The following is a 15377-nucleotide window of genomic DNA, read 5'->3' as shown; positions in this document are numbered from 1 at the left end:
GTTATCGACACTAGGTGATATTTCTTTTGAAGTTTTATATTTAAATATATCATAGATTGCCCCATTAATTAATAAAAAGTTATTTCTTTATTATTCAAGTGCTAAATTTATGAATTCACAAAAAGCTGAAAAATCGCTTGAGCGTTTGGGACACCTTAGTATAGAAATAGTGAAAATTCCCCACCGATCTCATGTCTTGCAAAAAATTACAATAAAGTTAGTTCACTTTCATTTAAAAAATATCTCAGAGAAGCTTTGTTATAGGTATATACAAAAATCCTCTACATTTTTTATTGTGGAAAAAGCGATTACGAATTAAATGTGAATTTGAAAAAATGATGATGCGAAATCCCGCAATACCGAGATCTTAGCATACCGGGATTGGAAGGTACTAGTAGTGATTGGAACCATACTATAGATATGCGTCATACAGCGTGTAGCTATTCTATATAACAAACGTATTAGTACAAGTTCTACATTTTTATTTAACAAATCATCAATCACCTTATAATATTTTTAGGTTTCCGAAATAAATACCCAAAATTTCAAGTTCCAAAAATGCCGTCCAACCAAAAACACGTTGTTTAAAGTATGCATTAAACGTCGTATATCCGAGCACAAAATGCAATATTACTTGTTAAGTCCACTTGACCTGCGCCCCTTATACAGGCTGTTTTATTACCACTTCGCTCTACGAAATTTTACATAGAAATTTATATTTAAAACAAAATGTAAAAGTTAAGATGTTATTATCACTTCAATAGAAGGATAATTTTATATTAACCGGAAGTTTTAATTAACTATTCTTTGATGTTTGAAGTGTGTTAGTTTTAATGATTATTTGTGATATAAGGCAATGGTTATATGGTAAACTGCCTTTTGATTATGTTTTATTTTTAATGTTGCGTTTCTATAACTTTATATTATACTAGTGGACCCGAACGCGGCTACGCCTGCTTGAACAATAAGAATATTTATTAAATACTAGCGACCCGCTCGCGGCTTCGCCCGCATTAATTACATAATTATTTATTATATAATCTGATTTACTTTAGTGTTCTAATGAACTTATTTTTTTAAGAAAATCTTTATAATGTAAATTAGAGTTTCTAAATAAAAAATTAATTAAGTGGTAAATTATTTGTATGAAAACAAATATGATAAAATATTTAACTCGAAGTTTACATTTTCAGTAAATAATTTTGTATACTATTTTATGGTTAGTTTACTTATGTGAATAACAGTAAACACTAAAGCAATAAGTTTTTAAAGTTTAGTACTTCCTATGTTTTTTAATATGCATGTTCTAAGAATACCTTATAATTATTCCACTAACGTTAAATAAGTTGACAATAATAATAATAATTCTTTAATGCACAGATAGAAAAAATAAATAACAAAACCAGTTAATTTAAAAATACACAGTAATTATCAGTATACCTTATCACTAAAAGCAATTTCTTACAAGCAACCATACAAAACACAAGAAAGTTATTTTTAAAAGAGTACAGAAAGGTGCAAAAAGTATTGCTAAAGAAATAAATTAATCTATTTTTTTCCCCTAACCTGTACTGTCCCATTGTTGGGCAAAGGCCTCCTTCCACTTCTTCCACTCTGGTCTATTTCGCGCTATTGAGCACCAGTCAGGCTTGTAATGGTCCATCTCGTCTCGCCATCTCCGTTTCGGTCTGCCAATTCGTAAAATCACAAAAATCGCTGACGTGGGTATGAAAGCCGCTATGCCGCATGCCTGAATAGTCTTAGGCGAAATCTTCTACCACCTGGATTCCGAACTCTAAAAGGAGAATTGGCAGACCAAATTAATATATAATAAATAGAAAAGAACACAATAATTATGAAATTATTGTGTTCTTTTCTATTGAATGATATGAACATAAATACATACATACATACAGACTTCAGATAACTTAAGGGTAAACGAAAAAAAAAATATCTTCTATCTAAAAAAATATACCTTCGATCTTCTTAGAATACCGATTTGTTTGTATGAGCGATAATTTTTTTTATAACAACAATTTATCAATAATTATATTTTTTTATAAATTTCAAATAAATTAATTGTTTAATTGTCTTTTTCATATTAAATAAAAATAATATCTTGCAAATACATTATTGCAGCAAGTCCACGCTTTGAATGTACCTATCAATATTTAAAACTACCTTCCATAAAAAATAAATAATACTAACATTACAACGCGGCCAATCCAGCGGCAATAACAGTATTTATTTGAAAACGTGATAATTCTGGATTCGATTCCCATTCATGGGAATTATTGTTTTTAATATTTTTCATTTCCTCTCTGATAGACGAGGCGCAGCGTTAAGTTCCGCTACTCAACTCCGAACTTCAGGAGTCTTAAATGTTAATTGAGTACTAAATCTACATTTCACTCTATTGGAATCCACTCTGACCCTGAACTCGTTATATTGCACATGGTTAATATTTGGTCAAGGTCAGACATATGTATAGATTACTTAACTAACAGATTAATATTTATATTTATTACTAGCAACCCGCCCGCGGCTTCGCCTGCGTGAACTACGTTATTATTAATTTCTGTCTCCATGAGTACCTATGTCCTATAAGTGACGTCCATGACGTCTCTTAGCATTTGTAGTTTTGTAGTTTCATACAAACTTTCAACCCCAAAAACAACCCCTTAGAAGTCGAATATTGCAAATTCCCGTCTTAGCGAGCACCTACGTCCTATAAATAACTCCTATGCAAAATTTGAGATTCCTAGCACATGTAGTTTCTGAGATTTCGTGATGAGTGAGTGACCTTTCGATTTTATATATATAGATTATATAATATATTTATTTTTATAAGAATGAATATCAAAATATAAGTTCATTTTGGGTGACGTTTTCTTAAAACTACAAAGAAACTTTGCAAACCGGTGCTTAGCAACGACGGTTGTTATTAACATGGCAGAATAAATTGCATGTCAAATTAGAAACTATTTTAATTTATTAGTACATATGTGTAATGTAATGCTATATAGCCTATAGCACTTCTGAAGAATGCAGCTTTCATACAAAACAAAAACATAGTAAATCGGACCAGTAGATCCAGAGATCTTAGCGTTCAAACAAACAAACAAACAAACAAACAAACAAACAAACTCTTCCGCTTTATTATATTAGTATTCAAGTGCTAAATTTATGAATTCACAAAAAGCTGAAAAATTGCTTGAACGTTTGGGACACCTTAGTATAGAAATAGTGAAAATTCCCCACCGATCTCATGTCTTGCAAAAAATTACAATCAAGTTAGTTCACTTTCATTTAAAAAATATCTCAGAGAAGCTTTGTTATAGATATATACAAAAATCCTCTACATTTTTTATTGTGGAAAAATCGATTACGAATTTAATGTGAATTTGAAAAAATGATGATGCGAAATTCCGCAATACCGAGATCTTAGTATACCGGGATTGGAAGGTCTACTTTCTAAGTTTCTACCATACTATAGATATGCGTGATACAGCGTGTAGCTATTCTATATAACAAACTTATTAGTACAAGTTATACATTTTTTTTTAACAAATCATCAATCACTTTATAATATTTTTAGGTTTCCGAAATAAATACCCAAAATTTCAAGTTCCAAAAATGCCGTCCAATCAAAAACACGTTGTTTAAAGTATGCATTAAACGTCGTATATCCGAGCACAAAATGCAATATTACTTGTTAAGTCCACTTGACCTGCGCCCCTTATACAGGCTGTTTTATTACCACTTCGCTCTACGAAATTTTACATAGAAATTTATATTTAAAACAAAATGTAAAAGTTAAGATGTTATTATCACTTCAATAGAAGGATAATTTTATATTAACCGGAAGTTTTAATTAACTATTCTTTGATGTTTGAAGTGTGTTAGTTTTAATGATTATTTGTGATATAAGGCAATGGTTGTATGGTAAACTGCCTTTTGATTATGTTTTATTTTTAATGTTGCGTTCCTATAACTTTATATTATATATTGTAATATTACTAAAATAAATTTACATTATCTTCATCTTATCTTTTTAATCTAATTAAAGTAATAGGTACTTTGTTTTTAGGTATTACACCTATTTAAAAAATGATTACCAATTTGCATATAAAAAAAAACTTATGATATTAAGTTTATTTAAACAAATTCATAATTATAATTTAATACATTTTATTGAATAACTAAGCACCCTTATCTCATTTTTTATTTTTTTTATCTAGCTTCTATGCTCAAGTAATTCTATTGTTTATATTTTTTCATTCTAAAGTATACTTACAAATAATCTTGCTTTTAAGCCTGTACGTGTATTATCTCTGCAAATATAAAGAAAATATTTACATAATTTTTCAGTGTCACTTTGTCTAGACTTTCGAAAAGAAAAGCTTAGGATAATAGAACTTGCCACTCGTTTTTCACTTTACTTAACTCAACATCAGACAGCGCAAATTGTTTTTCTATTCTTTAGAAAATTAAATTACACCACAATTCTGTGTTTATGTTTAGAAGGAAAAAATATAATAAGCTATATTTGTATTCGTAAAGATGTTTGAAAATATAAAATGTTAGGATCTCTTTTAGTAAAATGAGCAATTATATAATATTTCTTATTGTTTTTGTCTATCTCATTAAAAAAATTGTATAAATATCACTATTTTTCCTAAGGAAAAGGTAGTGTCGAAACAAATTAATTCCTTTTCGTGCAAATTAGAGAAAGGTATAAATGAGGCCGTCGTGACGCTGGGGCACAAGCGTTCGACTGTTAACAACGGCTATAGTTTCGATTCCCACTTGTGAGTGGGAATAAATTGAATTTACTTCATTTTTTCACACTGGTAACGTGTCAAAGCTATGCCTGTAGAATTCAGCAGAAATTGGGGAACAGTAGTGTTTTAATGAGAACGGAGTGTCATAGCATTGGGAGCGTTCCTCTGCCTACCCTGCTATATGCGGGATACAGTGTAAAAAAATATATTGATGCAGTCTTGCGTATTACACGCGATTAAAAGTCTTTTAGCCAGCCAAAACAAACTAGTAATAAGTATTAGGCGTTTACACATCACCCTGTATATCAATGACCTTTTGAGATCGAGCTCCTAAATTAGGACCTATCGAATCTTCACGGGAATAATTAAATAATTTGCACCCGTCAGTCTGTACAGCGGCTTTACATGTGGAAGTGACTCGATAATAATTTGTGACATTTTCCTTATTCCTTTAACAACAGTTAGTTTTATTATAGTGCGCGAATTACTTATATAATTATTATTATTAGAAGAATTTTTTAGACAAATCAGTATTTAGTTTTAGTTGGTCAGTTATAAAATTGTTTATTTTTCTTTATTGTATGGTATATTTAAATTTTGCATGTAATTTTTTTTTAATTTTCATAGTATTTGACTAGCGTGTTTTTTTTTATTTTGTCATATATACGTATATCTATAACATTCCAAAACAGTAGAATAATTTATTTAATAAGCATATTGTTAATGTAAAATACGTATTTTTAATTTTATGTGTATTAAACTATAAAAATATAGTAGAAAAAAAATTACATTAACATAAAAAAGCGTTACTACCATTTAATTGTTTATGGAATTATTATTTTCTTCATTCAAAACCAAATGACTAATAAGAATCATTGATAAGTAATATTCATTGTTTTATAATAATAATATTAAGAACAATTATAAAATAACATTTTACTTTCCAAGATTCGTATTCTTTAAAATATATCATATTGTTTAAAATATGCACTCCGTGTCGATACATAAGCAATGTGTTTTCAAAGTACCAGAATATATTTGAGAATTTTCGGATTTCTCTTGAGAAAACGTCCGACAATACGTAAACAGAAGAAGTATAAAAGATTTGGGGTTAAGAAGTTTAGAGTAAAATGGCGAAAACCATCTTGATTTGGTAAATACAACGTTTTTATAATAATTGAATTTATAGTTTTATAATTTTAAATAATTAATGGCGAAGTACATTTTGGTGCTTGTTAATGTAACGACCTTAATTTGATCGTTATTATCACGCTTTTATTAGGTTCCGCTTTTTCCCTGGTTTCTTCTGCCTAGAAGCCTAGGAGGTTAAGCTCCATTAACATTTCCATTCTCCTCTTGTTTGAGTGGCGGAACTCAACGCCGCGCTTTGCCATAGCACCAGAACGGGAAAATGAAAATATTAAATATTTCATTCCCCCGAGCGGGAATCGAATCCACAACCTACCGCGTTACAGTCACACGCTTGTGCTCTCGACGGCCTCAACTATGTAACTTTGCAATAAAATGTAAGACAATTTCATACATTTTATTACAATTTAACCTACTTATAATTAGGTGGAGAAGTTTAAATAAATCGTCCATCCGAGAATTGAACCTACAACGATCGCGCTTACAGACACGTTCTAATTAAATAAATAAAATATATAAATTGATCATTTTAATTGTGAGCGTCAATTAAAACAATTACAAGTATATTCCAATTTGGAATTAAGCTCCCGTGTGTTTTAAATTAATATTTGTCAAGAGTAAGCTCGCTTCTCGAATGAAGCTTTTATTTTTATCAATATTTTAAATACTAGTGACCTACTTTCCTTAATATATGTAGTATGGTAATTGGTAATGTTTCATTTTGCTGTGCAATTTAAAAATGTGAGTGGAAATCTAAATCTGGCTGTGCACGCGATGGATGTGGATTTAGATCCTGGGGATAACCCCCTAGGCAGTGGGAACTTGGTGTTATGACAGTCCGTTGTCCATTTTCCGCTGAATTCTTGAGGTTTTGTGTGTTGAGTGGCGGAAGCCAATGCAGCGCTTTGTCTCTACATCAGAGCGAAGAAATGAAGATAACCCATATCCACAACCAGTCACGTTTACATTCACACGTTTGTGCCCATCCACCACGAGAGTTTGTGTCCTGCCTGACCTCGAATCAAGGCGGAGAGCGGAGAACGACGTGCCTTAACAACAAGTTCTTTCTGCTTACTCTACATATCGAAAAAGTATTAATAAAATAGAATAAACCGTTTCGTCTATCTATACTAATATAATAAAGCGGAAGAGTTTGTTTGTTTGTTTGTTTGTTTGTTTGTTTGTTTGTTTGTTTGTTTGTTTGTTTGTTTGAACGCTAAGATCTCTGGATCTACTGGATCGATGTACTTTGTTTTTGTTTTGGATGAAAGCTGCATTCTTCAGAAGTGCTATAGGCTATATAATATTATATTACACGTATATACTAATAAATTAAAATACTTTCTAATTTGACATGCAATTTATTCTGCCATGTTAATAACAACCGTCGTCGCTACGCGACCGCGTTCGTTACCGCGTCATTTTGATATTCATCCTTATGAAAATAAATATAATAGTCACTTTTAGCATTTCATCTAGATTGAAATTATATTTCTATAGAAATTATATTCTTATATTTCAAGCAGGCCTAGCCGCGTCCGGGTCCGCTAGTAATATATATAAATCTATTGAAGTAATCTCCACTATAGGACTCAAAAGCTATAAATTAATTATATTAATTCTTAATATTTGATATCTTTAGCTTTATAAAAAGCAGTGTAAGCTAATTATATATTTTTTTCGTATTTCAGGTTCATATGTGCAACTTTAGTCAATATTTCTTATACTTTTAACAAACAACCTACAGAATATCACGGATTTTGCTTCAATATGCATTTAAACTACATGTTCAAGTTGAAGAAACTGCAAAATTGTACAGTAGTTGTTGGAGATTTAAAAGTTATGCCGTTCGAGAAGTCCACTGCAGACGACTTTAGAAATATGACATTTCCTAAATTGAAAGAGGTGGGTAGTATGACTTTTTTTACGGTGGTTCTAGGTTTAATCCTTAATCAATAATTAATAGCGAATTAATGGCGACCTTACTCGATATGATTAATATATACAAATTATGGTCATTATTGATCTCTTTTAAGAGAATGCAAAAATGCGGCATTAAATTACGTTATTTAATTATAATGGTTTCAAAATTGGGCGGAAAGTGAAGAACGGAATCACACGCCACAAAATTATTTCTTTCTGCACCAAAATACTCCAGAGGTGGGCATTAAGATAAAATAGCATAAAATGGTTTTATATATTCTTTCATTTCAATGATATTTATATGTGATATTTGCCACTATTTTAAATATTTATTGAATACGTTATTGGTTCAAGTATTATTTATGTGAGAAAAAATATCAAGCTCTCGTAGGACGATCCTTTTTAAAATTATATTGAAATGAATGTACTTTTATTGAAGCTCTAGTTACAATTGTATGTATTTCTAAGATATTTGTTTATATTAAATTAATTTAGTAGTAGAAAAAAAATATTCTGTTTTTTTCATACCCTACTTTTTCTATATTTAGAAATGTGGGATATATAAGTAACAGAGATTCTTAACATAACGTTAAACAACTCTGACCCCCAGAATTCCGCTGAATTCTTTAGGCATTGCGTGTTGAGTGGCCCAACGTTTCATTCCTACGACTGAGAATCGAACCTACACTTAATAAGTTCACATATATTGATTTAAAACAACTGTCAAAGATCAACCCCCCCCTAATTGACAGAGTACCTTAGCGGTAGTACGCTATAGAGGTATAGTAGCTACGAGACCGAATTGATGTCAATTGATGTCACATTACGGTTAATTTACAACGATCATATTCGGTTCATAATAAAATGAAATAAATGAAATATTAATTATTGGTCGTAAATCAAAGGTGGAGTGCTATTGTGCAATTATCGTAGTTAATTGTATAATATGATGCCGTCGAGGCCCAGTGGTTGTTTCACTGTTGTTAGGTTCGATTCAAGAGTGGGTGAAAGTTTGTTTTTTTTTAATATTTTCTCGTGTAAGGTTGAATTGTGCAAGTTTATTCTAATCATAGAGAAAATGTAGAGAAGTATCACTTAGCCTTGTTTACTTATTGTTTACAATACTTATGTTATGCTTGTTGGTTCATTTCCCACTCAGGGTAAAGAGTATATTAAATTTAATTAATTTTCATTTCCTCGTTCTAGTAAATGAAACACGGCGTTGTGTTCCGCCACTTAATAACTCGAAAATGCGCCAGAAAATGAGAAACTGAGTCCTAACTCTAGGTTCCCTCTGCCTAAGTTGCTTTTTTATATTAAAAAAAAACGATTTTTCTTATATTTCCTTCCAGGTTACCGGATTCATGGTTGTTTATCGTGTATTTGGATTGGAGACATTCAGTGACTTATTTCCGAATCTAGCGCGCATCCGCGGCAATACACTAGTGTACAACTACGCATTGATTGTATACGATTTGCCTAACTTGAGAGAGGTATGAGAAGTACTGAATAAGCCTTTAGTGTACTATCCTTGGTTGTGCTGGCGCAGAGGCACAGCGTCCAACTACTAACGCGACAATTGTGGGTTCGATGTTAACTCGGGGATTAATTCTCTCTCTTTTTACGTAACCAGATCAAGCGTGGCGTTAAGTTTCATCACTCAATCAGCAATGCCTTAAAAATTGGATGGGGCCGTGGGAGTGTTTTAACACTAGGATTCCTCTACCTACCCTGCTACATGTGGGATATAGCGTGAAATGAAAAGAAAATTGATGTGTGGGCTGCGTGAGGTCTTAGCACTAGGTTCCCATATTCCATCTATCTGTTCCACAAATTTGTGCTCCTAAGCTACGACTGTTCTATAACATAATAGAAAAGGCCATAATTACCCAAAAAAATAATACTTATTTTCAGGTCAGTCTAAACGGCTTACTAAAAATAGATCGAGGGGGTGTCATAATATGGGGTAGTCCCCTAACCTGTAACGTGGACACCATCGACTGGGACGCCATAGCGCCGGGTTCCCGCCACATATTAAGTAAGCCGGACAAACATTGTATTTTCCCTTGCACTTGCTCTAGGAACCTAGCTACGAATCGATGTTGGAATAATAAGTAAGTATCGTTTCTTTTTTTTTTTTTAGTGTAAATAAGCAAATTTTTTTCGATACCCGCTTAAAAGTTTTTGATAATATTTAGTTTGTTTCCTTGTAAATTCCAAGATTTATAATCCGATAGTTTTGAAATATTACATTATAGAAAAAGCCTTCTATTAAGGTATATTGTAAAAAAAAATACGAGCGTAGACTCAACAGCTGCGCTGTATTTGCCAATTTTCTTCAAGAATCCGGTTTTTTCAAAAAAATGAAAAATTCTCGAATATCTGCCGAACTAATGAAAACCGGCGGTCAAAAAACATAAATGGGGGTCAAATGGCTAGATGTTGAGGTCCTCTACCAATAGACAACCGTTGATCCGTCGACCGCGGTACAACTGTATATGGATGTGTAATTATAATAACTCGATAATTGTATACAAAGTAAAATTGAAATGATAGATATACAAATATATCACCTAATTACCTATAGATTAGTTACATAATATTAGTTGTTAATTATAACTAATGTTAATTTTATATATGACCATTTTGTTAATTAATGTCCAAATAATATGCTAAGTTAATTAATACGTTTATGTGGCTAATTATAGTTATTATTTTATTAATGATATATATATATTTTTATATTGTATGTAGGTACATAGTTTTAAAAAAACAAACATAATGAATTTTAAACACGCTGTACCCCGCCCACAACAAGGTAGACATTCCGCCCCCCCAATTTCCGATTTTTCCAGAAATCTGTTATTAGAATACCTTGCTTGCACCGAAAAATATATAAAAATTTCGCCCATAGCATATTAGATAGAGGGAACCTGGGATTATAGTGTTTCCCTAATAAGGAATAGAGTGTCTCAATACTTCACTTCCGTTCTTCACTTACCGCCCAATTCTTGAAGACTCAATACCACGCTTTGCCTCATTACCAGAGCGAGACATTAAATAATTTATTTCCGCGAGCAGTAACTGAACCCACAACCATCACGTTTATAGTCGCACACTTGTGGTACTGCGCCATGGCGGCCTGTAAAAATGTATTATAAAAAATACAAATAAATTCCATATTGTTCGCAAATATTTCCACTTTGAAAAGAGGTACATAATTTTGTCCTTTATAACATTTTAATTAAAATTATTATAACTGTTTATATCAACAAAATTCAATACAGGAATGTTTGTTTAGTCATTATTGTTAAATGTATAATAAATAATTCACTAATTTCGTTAAAATAAATATGGACTTTGTATTATTATTATTTTATGAAGAATATTTTATGCGTATATGTATATAATAAATATTGTTGAATATACTATCGCAGTAGTATGGATTTGATTTTCACATTATTATTTTTTTTGACCTCACCAGTGTGGGGTCACACATAGCAGGTTAAGCAGAGGGAACCTGGTACTAGTTCGTTTTGAACTCGGTTCCCATAACGATTTTTGTATTCTCCACTTTCCGTTGAATTCTGAAGACATTCTGTGTTCAAAGTAGTAAATATTTCAATCCATCGAGTGGAAATCGAACTCACAACCTGTGTTGCGCTTACAATCGCACGCATGTGACGGAGCGCCACGACTTGAGACCTGCGACTTGAGACTTGCCACTAGGGTTGTAGGAGCCCAGTAGACTTAATTTTCGGCTTGCTGCTTATTATATAAGCACAAACACTTTTTTATTTTAAATATATAAAAATGTGAAATATTACCCTGTTATGAAAAGTGTTGACGTACAACGTTGAGTTTTACCACTCAACATACATGTTACACAACACACACATACTCACAACTTTATCATTCACACTATTAACACACATTAAATATTTAATTTTAGAAAATGTCAAATCTTCCTGGAAGGACCGGAAAGTTATAATTGTAGCAATAAATGCTTTGGTTGTCGCAACACTAACTCTAGCATTTGCACTCTGTGTAGAGAGTTTACTTATCAAGAAACGTGTGTATCAAAATGCCCGAAGAATACGTAAGTTTTATTGTTATTATTTATTTTATACAGAACAAAAGATAGTCATTTAATAAAGGGGGAAAATGTAACGAGAATATCAAATAATTTTTTTATACTTCACGCTGTATCCCAAATATAGTAGGGTCGGCAGAGGGAACCTAGTGTTACGACACTCCGTTCCCCAATTTCCGTCGAATTTTTCAAGGCACTGCTTGCACCACATTTTTTGCTTCGGAGAAGAGCAAAGAAATGAAAATATTAATGAATAATGATTTATTCCTCCGATCGGGAATTGAACCTACGATCATCGCGCTACAGTCACAATCTTGTACCTATGCTTCCTTAAATTGTTAAATTAAATACTCGTATACTCGTATATATATATTTTTACAATTTTTTTAGCTTACTTCTAAGAGACAGCAACTACTGTGTGACAGAAGACGAATGCGAGCATTTGGATCGTTGGGCGTGGAACAACACATGCTTATCTGAATGTCCTATTAATTATGATAGATCGGTGCTAGATTCTGGAAAAACAACTTGTGTACTATGCTATGATTGTCATAAGGTATATATTTTTATTTTTGTTTTTATCTTTTCTTAATAAAATGAAATATTATTTCACCCCCCCCTGGCAAGACAAAGTGCGGCGATAAGTTCCGCAACGCAACCCGTATCATCTCGAATTGTTGTTGAAAGTGGAGTACGAAATGTCTTGAAATGTCAAATGTAGACAAGACTATAAAGCATCTAATGAGATTTTTTGCGTCTAATCTCCCTTTTTTGATTAGTAATTATATTACTGTTATTCTTATATTTACTTCTCAATTATGTACACTAATTTTGATATATTTTTTTAATATGCACGGATCATTCACATCTATCACATCTTTAAACCAGGATTTTTTAAAATTACATATTCCATTTCAGACATGCTGGAATCTCACAATACAAGCGCTATCTTCGATTCAAGCAGCTGAAAAGTGTGTTTACGTGAATGGCTCCTTAACAATTCATATATGGTCCATACCTAATGTGGCTGATGAATTACGAAATTACTTAAAAAATATTGAAGAAGTAACTGACTATATACATATTTACAGCTCAATCAGTCTCACTTCGCTAGATTTTTTGTCATCTTTACGAAGGATTGGAGGCGAGCGGTTGTTACATAATAAGTATAGTTTAATAGTTTATGATATGCATAATCTACAGAGTCTTTTTGCACCTAATGTCACGGAAAATCTTAAAATAGATAAAGGAACCTTAAGGTTCTATAGAAACCCAATGCTTTGTATGCATGAGATAAATAAGCTAAAAGACAAATTCCCTATTCCGCCCACTAAACTTGATTTACCCCAGGGTTTAAACGGTTACAGCGGAGGTTGTAATTCAGTGTCTTTAAATTTAAAAATCAAAGAAATGAATGAGACATCAGCCATTGCAACGTTTCATCCACAAGCTGTAGATGTTCATTACACAGTGCTGTACGTCAAAATACCTCAAGGAGTTAATACGACAATTGTACCAGAAAGTTGCAGTGACTTCGAATGGTCGGCTATAAATATTATAGAAACAAGTGAAGATATTATCGAAGTTCCACTAAAACATCTTCGTCCGGCGTCGAATTATGCGGTTTGTATTGAACAGTACGAGCCTGTATCACGACTTTTATCTAGAAGTAGTATTGTTAAATTTAAAACTTTAGTTGGAAAACCTGAACCACCTTTCATATTAGAATTAGTAGCGTCCTCTTTTAGTGTCATAGTTATTAGATGGGTAGATCATTTGGACTATAGAAATGATATTGTACGTTACGAACTAGATGTTGTGTTAGTAGATATAATAGATAAGTATATTGTAGCTAGAGACCATTGTGGTAGTAAAGATGATGACGTGTATGATATTGATTACGCTCGTCACGCCAAAGTTATGCGTCCCCCCAAAAATTATGAAAAAGGTTGTGAATCCATGTGTGGAGTTCTATCTTCCGTAACAGTTGGAGCGATGGTTGAAGAGGATTTTGATGTATGCGATGCGATTACAAATTGTGATATTGAATCCGATCGTCCTAAGAATTCTACTGTTAATGGTCTGATAAAATCTTTAGCTTTAAATATAAACGGTAGAAAGAAAAAGTTTCAAGTTGGTGGATTGTCACCTTTCAGAGATTACAGGTTTAGGTTACGAGCTTGCACTAAGGATAGCTGTAGTCGATCAGCTAGAGGCGTAGTAAGAACGTTACATTCTAAAATCGCTGACGTTTCATATATATTGTTGGCTAGTGCAAACATATCTGGCCACATTTACGTCAAATGGGACCCGCCGGAAATAACAAATGGACCCATTCTTTCGTACACAATAGAAATTTACCCTAATTTTAGGTCGAGTGATATGAAATATTTGGTGCCACAGTCCTGGTGCGTCCCCGGAAACATGACGAATATTATTGTCAAATCTAATAAAGCTAGTAGATATCTTGTAAGAGTTTGCTCTACTACGTTAGTTCACGCGTATATTTGTAACGATTGGACTAAAGTAGAGATATCTAAGGAGTACCAGCCAGTGTGGTGGTGGTGTGGCGTGTTGTTTGGAATATTTTTAACCGTATTTTCATGTGTAATTGGCTATAAGTTAAGAAGTAGAAAAAGTGATACTATACCGCTATTCGATGCTACTTTCATTCATAGACAGGAGAGTGAACCGCCAGCCAGTATGATGTCAGATTTTGTGTCCATTTACCCAGTCTCCTGGCATGAAATGCGGGAACTGTCTTAGCAATAATCATGTTTAATATTAAATGTGTATGTTTTAAATTTTAAGGACACACAATGTAATTTAAACGTTTATTAAAACAACATTTTCTTACTTTCTGAGCTTCTTATCTTTTATTTATTTATATTTTGTTCATACTGTAAGCTATATATGTGTACTATGAATGTATGTATGTATGTATGTTTGTATGTATGTATATGTATGTATTTATGTATATATGTATGGATATGTTTATATATGAATATATATATATATTTTATTATATTTATGTATTTTATTAAATTTATTATTCACACCCCCTTTCCTACGTTTTACGTCCTATGCCTTAAGGTTGCCTGGAAGAGATCGCTGTTTTAGCGATAAGGCCGCCTCTTGTACATTTCTTTCTGATCTTGTTTCCTTTTCTTGTGTTTTATTTTTGGGTGTACAATAAAGAATATTATTATTAATGTAATATTTATAATTAAAAATGCAATCAGATTATAAATTGTAATGAAGTACATCGTAATAATAAGTATTTATCCCGTGTATTATTTACTTTAGTTATATAAACGTGTTCCTATCCAAACAATCCAAATTATGTTATTATTGAGAAAAAAATATCTCTGTATTTAAAAATTCCAACATCCAAAAAGATCCAATTATAAAGTTATTTCCGTAAAAAA

At 32.0% G+C, this 15377-nt stretch overlaps 1 protein-coding gene across 2 annotated transcripts; it reads left to right on the top strand.

Annotated features, from left to right (window-relative positions):
* The first annotated feature begins 5163 nt into the window (after window positions 1–5163).
* LOC146530667 (insulin-like peptide receptor) lies at window positions 5164–14813 on the top strand. 2 transcript variants are annotated; one of them, XM_085199240.1, is made up of 8 exons: window positions 5164–5244; window positions 5733–5937; window positions 7625–7838; window positions 9209–9349; window positions 9771–9970; window positions 11809–11955; window positions 12340–12505; window positions 12868–14813. In XM_085199240.1, the coding sequence occupies exons 2-8, from the start codon at window positions 5915–5917 to the stop codon at window positions 14713–14715; spliced, it is 2739 nt and encodes a 912-aa protein (XP_085055366.1). In that variant the 5' UTR covers window positions 5164–5244; window positions 5733–5914; the 3' UTR covers window positions 14716–14813. The 2 variants fall into 2 exon arrangements, with proteins under 2 accessions (XP_085055366.1, XP_085055365.1); XM_085199239.1 differs by having other exon boundaries at window positions 5171–5331.
* Window positions 14814–15377: the final 564 nt, after the last annotated feature.

This window comes from Heliconius melpomene, chromosome 16 (assembly GCF_056956725.1).
Source record: "Heliconius melpomene rosina isolate 202511_hmr_F chromosome 16, ASM5695672v1, whole genome shotgun sequence".
Lineage (NCBI taxonomy): Eukaryota > Metazoa > Arthropoda > Insecta > Lepidoptera > Nymphalidae > Heliconius > Heliconius melpomene.
This window is presented reverse-complemented; position numbering and strand designations above follow the sequence as displayed.

What these genes read in the sequence shown, in the direction of transcription:
- LOC146530667 (XM_085199240.1), top strand. Translation starts at nt 5,915, where the DNA reads ATGGCGAAAACCATCTTGATTTG. An exon ending in ATTTGCCTAACTTGAGAGAG is followed by an intron (nt 9,350 to 9,770) that starts GTATGAGAAGTA and finishes ACTTATTTTCAG; the next exon opens with GTCAGTCTAAACGGCTTACT. An exon ending in TATGCTATGATTGTCATAAG is followed by an intron (nt 12,506 to 12,867) that starts GTATATATTTTT and finishes ATTCCATTTCAG; the next exon opens with ACATGCTGGAATCTCACAAT.